General features: G+C 33.5%; 1 protein-coding gene across 2 annotated transcripts; it reads right to left on the minus strand.

The window, feature by feature from the left end:
- Positions 1–4,706: 4,706 nt before the first annotated feature.
- On the minus strand, positions 4,707–5,959 carry LOC145165889 (large ribosomal subunit protein eL36y-like). Of its 2 annotated transcripts, none has more exons than XM_079084805.1 (4): positions 5,850–5,959; positions 5,279–5,388; positions 4,963–5,162; positions 4,707–4,857 (listed from the first exon to the last, which is right to left on the minus strand). In XM_079084805.1, the coding sequence occupies exons 2-4, from the start codon at positions 5,378–5,380 to the stop codon at positions 4,827–4,829; spliced, it is 333 nt and encodes a 110-aa protein (XP_078940931.1). In that variant the 5' UTR covers positions 5,381–5,388; positions 5,850–5,959; the 3' UTR covers positions 4,707–4,826. The 2 variants fall into 2 exon arrangements, with proteins under 2 accessions (XP_078940931.1, XP_078940932.1); XM_079084806.1 differs by having other exon boundaries at positions 5,279–5,383; positions 5,850–5,935.
- Positions 5,960–7,060: the final 1,101 nt, after the last annotated feature.

The raw sequence follows: 7,060 nt of genomic DNA on the forward strand, positions 1-7,060 counted from the left end.
GAAGAGATAAATCTTATCTATAGTTAAGTTTTATCTCTAATACTTTGATCACAACAAGATCTTTGAGCTGGCTCCGACTAGTTGGCCTTCACTTGCGTGTTCACAGGCTAGACCATGCAATTCATTGTTCTTCGATATATATATATATATATATATATATATATATATATATATATATATATATATATATATATATATAATATTTCAAATTTACAAAATTACGCATATGGTCCTTGAGGTTTGTAGTATATTGCAAATTTGGTATAAGGATAAAATAGTTTTTTCATTAAAACTAATAGCTAAAAAGTTAGATTTAACGGCAGGAGGACATTTCATGTAATTTTGACAAAACTTTAAGATTGGTCCCTGTGGTATTCAAAAAACTTTGGATAGGGTCCAAAAAGTTTCCAACTTGCGTGGAAGATCCGAAATTAATGTTTTTCTGTGTTTTTGGTCCCTCATACTCTTGAAAAGTCAATTTTTCCCTTTTCATTTCTTTTTCTATTTTATTTACTTATTTTGGTATTTGAATAATTAAAAATTAAAAATAAAAAAAATCTCACCCAACCCTCTCCATCGGCACCTCTCTCTCTCTCTCTTTCTCTCTCTCTCTCTCTCTCTCTCTCTCTCTCTCTCTCTCTCTCTTTACACAACAGAGAAAAAACATCCACATCCCACCCCCGTTTTTCTTCTTCCACTGTTGTCATCTACCCCATATCTTTAGCTCTCATAAACGTATCTGAAGCCCCATCTTTTCTTTATGTAATCCCAACAACCGAGAGAAAAAAGGTACATCATACACTGATCATATTCTCTTCATCCCTTTATCTTTGAATCGTTTGAGACCAGTCGTGTACGGGTTTATATTGATTCTTGAAGAACAGACGGAATGATCTTGAAATATAAATCACATAAGGTGTGGCAGTGTTTGGTGTTGATCTTGAAATCTAATTCACATGTATCAATGATTTGGAGGTGCTTGAAAACTTCGTTTTTGTTTTTTTATAGGTTTTACGTTTTCTGGGTTTTAAGGCTCTTGAAAGCATCATTGAACAAACAATCAAAGCTTATATTAGTTCAAAAGTTGGGTTTAATTCTTTGTTTTCTGTTGTGTCTTGAAATTTCATTAACTGATTGGATTAAAGGGAATGTAACAAGTTCACAGGTTCAAAGTTGAGTTTCCTGCAACAAGTTCATAGCTCTCTTTCACAGTTTTGATTTGTAAGTGTTCGTGTCTATCATTGTCTGTGTACATGTATGTTGATAAAGATGAACACGAAAAATGAATTCTGTGTCAGTGGGTTGAGAATACAAAAATGACCCACATTTTTTTTGGATAAAGCTTTGAAGATTGGGGGGGGGGGGGGTACATAGATTTGTTTCATCTTCTTTTTATGTTCATGGTCATCCTCAACCTCCATCTTCGTCAATATCCAAATTTCCATCTTTGATTTTAACTTCGAAGATTTCGATTTTTTCCAACTTAAATTAAGACTATATCACAATTTGGTTTGGATTTTTTATTTTAATATTGATTTAGTAATTGTGTTTGGAGTTAGAATGTGTTCTTTCCTCTTTTCCTTATGGATGTAGTTTGCTCATGGCATCGTATAGGAGAGAGAGAGAGAGAGAGAGAGAGAGAGAGAGAGAGAGAGAGTGTGAGAGAGAGAGAGAGAGAGTTGGGTGAGATTTTATTTTTTATTTTTTATTTTTAATTATTTAAATACAAAAAAAATAAAGAAAATAGAAAAAAGAAATGAAAAAGGTAAAAACAACTTTTCAAGTGTGTGATGGACCAAAAACACAGAAAAACTTTGATTTTGGACCTTTCATGCAAGTTGGAAACTTTTTAGACCCTATCCAAAGTTTTTTGAATATCATAGGGACCAATCTTTCAGTTTTCTCTCTCTCTCTCTCTCTCTCTCTCTCTCTCTATATATATATATATATATATATATATATATATATATATATATATATAGGTAAAGTTTTAAATTTGATTTTTTTATTAATGTTGATTGTAACGTTCAAGGAAGGAAAAACGGTCAAAAAGGAATCAACCTATCAAGTCTCTCGTTTTCGCCCGTAGCTGGAGCCACGCCACAAGGCACCTACGGACACTTGGGGCGGTGTTCACGCTTAGGGTGCATTGCCACCTCAGCTCTTATGCGTGTTCATGTCCCATACTTGAGAGCCTAAGGCTGTAGGGATTGGTCACATCCAAACCACCAGCCAACTTTGTGGCATTCCCAAATTCACGGTCATTTTAAAAATTTTATTTATACTTATTTGAAGATCAGAGTATCCTTTTTGAAGAATAATATTGCAGATTTTGTTCCCATAAAAACATGATAAATATATTATCAAAGCATTTCCGAAGAAATGTATTTTGTTTATATTAAAACTTTGGGATGTCATTGTCAATACAGAAACATAAGCATAAACAGACCTTACATTCATTTACACTAGTGATTTACATCTCCTTTAATTTCTCAGTGAAATGTAGCTTTGTATCGACATCTGTGATACACATAAACTGAGTGGGTCAGATTGGAAAACCTGGTGAGTACATAGGGGTTTCAACCCACAATAATATAGTTAATTTGTTTGTTCACATAATTCATGTCAAACAATTAACCCGGTTACTCATACCTGTTTTCTTCATTTAATCTTCTCTAAAGATTTACCCTAAGGGTCATCTCCTATATTGTATTTACCTCTCATCGCATTTCCTTATATGTTTATTCCTAAGGATTATCGCTTTCATCGCATAGACAATACTGATTCGGGGATTACTCCCCCAATACGTATCCAATAAGGGTTAGAGTATCTTCACATGAATACATAGTTACAACATCGCATGAACTCGTAATTCAAAGTAAGGGTTAAAGTATCACCGCATCACCATGTAGTTACAACATCGCCTGAACTCGTAATTCATCACCTACAGGTTATGAGCTTGCTGGTGTTTCCACATGACTGTCTAAAATAGTTTGTGGTCGTCATCTATACTCTGGTAGATGACTACATCGCCGCATCGCGGGTCAAGGTTATGACATCTCCTCACATCTCACATCTCCTATTTATCATCACCTATCTATCATCACCTTTCTATCATCACTTATCTCTCATCACCCATCGCTACCCAATACGTATTTATAAGTATAAAAATACATATACAGTTTGAATCAAGTAAAACATGTATATTTTGTTCATCCAACATAGATATCAAGAACACAGATAATATGCACGCATTGTATATAATTTATATTAAATATTTCATATATATATGTGTAAGAAGAAAGTAACCATGTACTCACTTGTTAAAGTGATGACTCGAAACTCGGACAACGCTTCGCTTCTAACAATTGTATTTTCCTTCGACGAAACCTAGTATTGTTACCACTAGATTTTAGCCTAATATTTATCGCAACTAATTATTAGTCTTAGTATAATTTTTATATAAGAGCATAATCAATACTTTTCAACCATTATGGACAGATAGGGGTCAGACATGAAACACCGGATGGCAGGACCGCTTTAGCATTATAACACTTCTGAAATCCAACAATCCAACCTAATTATACCGCGACCATTCTTTAAAACAAACAAACGTCAATAATTAATTTACTTGTTATATTTTGTTTGATCCACAATTTGAAAAAGACTTCAAATTGCATTGATGTAAGTTTTTATTGCAAACCATGATTTGGCATAATTAAAAGACTATTGATATAGATGGTCGTAGAAGAATAACTTTTATCTAATTGATAAGACATGATTCTTTTAAATGCTTTTTATGAAGATCTTGGGCAGAGGCAAAAGTAAAAGTAAAAGTCGCAGAAGATGCTAAAGCCCAATGGAAAAAATAAGGCATCAATGTAATTGTTCGTAAGGCTAGAGGGAGTGGGTACGGTTTGGGAGTGCGGTTTCGCCACCTAAGCAGTGAACACTGCCCCCGGGTGCGGTTTGGGTAAGGTTTAGACCGCAGTGTGGTAAAAAATGGCCGCGGTTTGTGATTGGTGGGGAGAATTTGACTGATTTATGATTGGTTGGGGAGGAAATTAAAGTTTTTATTTAAATTAATTTTTTGTTAAAATAAAGTGTGGCACTACTCCTTGGGTGTGGCAAGGAACCGCACTCTTATGATAAAAAATAATGTGACGCTTATGTGTCAATGAAGGGAGTGCGGTTTCGGTGGCACCACTCCCTCCAGCCTAATGAGTCCAAAAGGGTCAATGCTCAAAAATAGTTTTAAATAGAAAAACCAATAGTCTTCTAACTCAGCTGTATCTGTTATTGTTCTCGCTCTTAAATTCAAGGGTTCATGTCCCATATATGGATTTAGAAGTAAAGTATATTTGTTGATTAAAAACTAGACAATAATGAAACAAGATGTAAAGGTACAGAACCAGATCGATAAAGTTATTGAAAAGATGCTCCTTTTTATATCTCTCAACTAAAAGAATTATCAAGCAACCGGGTGGGTGAGGTCAAAGATGGTGTTGTGTGGAAAGTTGGTGGCTCGATTCAAGACTTCTTTTACGCAATATAAAGCTTTTTTGTATGAAAATAGCCTTTGAAATCTCCACCACAAAAAAATTCTGATAGATGTTTTTTTTTAAATCGTGAATTTTTGAAAAAAAATTAGTAACCATTCCACCCACATTAACAATTTGAACTACATAAAATGGAACAAAATCGTATAATAGAGAAGACATATCTTATCAAAAGAAATAGTACAAAGGCACCCAATCTCAGCTTAAGTTGAAGTTTTACTTTAATTAATAAAAATAGTTAACAAAATTATGCTAAAAAATTAAATCTCACTTCTTCTTCTCCGCACCTCCACCAGACCTACAATTAATTTTTTTTTTTTAAAATAAGAACAAGTTGATAACATCAAATAATTAAAACTAGTACAAATTAAACAGAAATTATAAAAAGAAAAGAAAAGAATACCTCATCTTGCGAAGCACACTAGACATCTCCTCTCTCTTCTTCTTTGCTCTCTTGTGGGTACCCAACTTTCTCTTGGCCACCTTAAGGGCACGTTTGTCTTTTCCAACTTTCAACAACTCCGTAATCCTCTTCTCATATGGTGCAAATCCAGCTACTTCACGGATTAAATTCCTCACAAAATGAGACCTTTTGCTTGTTTTCTACACAAAAATACCATTTTTTTCAATCATCATGAACATGTGATCCATACATAATCAAAGACTCAAACTATACTGCCAATATTTGAGAAAATCTCAAAAACGAAAGTTGTACTTACGCCTTTCCTATCAGATGGGCGAGAAGCCAACTCCTTCTTGGTGACAATATGACCTTTGTTCAACCCAACAAACAGGCCTGTGTTTGGCTGTTTTGGAGCCATCACCTACACTGCATCAAATGTGTTAGTTTCACATCGATTAAATAGTTAGGATTTTGTCACAAAAAACGAACATCTTCAAATGCATTGAATCATCATCTTTCTATCAAATCCGCGTTAAGAATTTTTGCTAATAACTCCTCTCATGAGCATTCTATCGAATGCATTGATAAAAAAATAAATAAATAACAAAATACCCTTTTTTAAAGTTAGTTCAGCATTGAAACCGACATGATCAATTAGGGTAAGTAATTGTCTATACATCAGAATCTAAGGAAAAACACAGATTATAACACTTCGAATCATCAGTTAATTATCAAAATCAAATCATCAAATGCATCAGATCAGATGCACAGGCGTATGTCAACTCATAATGTGCAAAGTTTAACGGGCGTTAAGAATTCAATATGATCATAAAATAAAATACAGAATCAGTGTAAGATGTAAATTCTATATTGGAGAAGACGCGTACCTCGGCGTATTTCTGAATCGGCGTAATATGAAAGGAGAAACAACGGGAAGAAGATTAGGGTTTTAGGTCAGGACATCATTTTAATTTAAGAAACTGAGAATGGGTTTTACTTTAGGCTTCTGTATGTTAAACTAAGGCCCATGTTCAAGCTACGCCACTATTGGGCCATATATAAGACCCACGGCCATGAGTTTGGTAAACCGGATTTTTCCTTCTTTTTGGACCGATATTGAAACGGGTTCGGTTTGAATGATACGTTAAAGGAATCAGTGGTAAAAATCGTAAAATTCTAAACCGGCTATTTGAATGATTTCAAGAAAGCCTAAAATCAGTTGGTAAAAGGAAAATGTTACTTTTTAACCATACACAACAATCTATGTTTATATAATTGTATAGTATAACCATCTAATACATAAATTGTACTGAATGGCTAAAAAATATTGTATACGACCTTTTAAGAAATAATTTATTTCTTGACTATAGAAGTGCACAAACATCAATTTAAATTTCGGTTATAATCGGTTCTGTTTTTTCGGATGTAGAATTTTGTTAAAAATAAATTTGGTTCGGTTTTTTTAGAAAACCAGGAAAATAACCGGTTCTCGATTTTTATAAAAACCGGTTCCAAACCGGTGGCTCGGTTCTAACCGGTTATGTTTTGAAAACAAAACCGGTTCCGGTTCTCAAAAAATCAGTTTGTGTTGTGCATCTTTACATTATTATATATATATTTTTTTTTAAAACAACACGTATACTTTGAAAAAGTGTATTTAAAATTAGAGTATAAGACCTTTTTCAGTGAAATTATCAAAAAAGTTAACTAAGTTTGTCTTTTTACAGCATCAACTAATATATTACATATTGAAACTTATTTGACCATAAAATGCGTAAACATTTTTAGATCCACCATAATGATGAGGTCGACTGTTGTGTAAAACATATTTGGATTCTTGGCTTGACCTACCTAACACATCCAGGGACCCTTTCTTAGAAAATAATAATGAAACTTCCGGCTAAATAATTTTTGAAGCAAGTTTGTAGTTGTAGATAATATTAGTAAACAGATTAACATTGAATGACCGAGCCTCATAAAGAGAGCATATGTGGATACGTAAACCAAAAAACAAACCACAAGGACGAAGAATGCTATACTATAAGGATATTGAATTAATTCATAATTGTGGTAAACCATAAGGAGATCAGTTAATATA

Source organism: Lactuca virosa, chromosome 3 (assembly GCF_052849685.1).
Source record: "Lactuca virosa cultivar CGN04683 chromosome 3, Lactuca_virosa_CGN04683_v6, whole genome shotgun sequence".
NCBI classification, from domain to species: Eukaryota; Viridiplantae; Streptophyta; class Magnoliopsida; order Asterales; family Asteraceae; genus Lactuca; species Lactuca virosa.

Coding starts and splice junctions, on each gene's coding strand:
- LOC145165889 (XM_079084805.1), bottom strand. CDS start 5,380: ATGGCTCCAAAACAGCCAAACACAGGCCTGTTTGTTGGGTTGAACAAA. Junction 5,163..5,278: donor GCCCATCTGATAGGAAAGGC/GTAAGTACAACT, acceptor ATTTTTGTGTAG/AAAACAAGCAAAAGGTCTCA. Junction 4,858..4,962: donor AGTGTGCTTCGCAAGATGAG/GTATTCTTTTCT, acceptor AATTAATTGTAG/GTCTGGTGGAGGTGCGGAGA.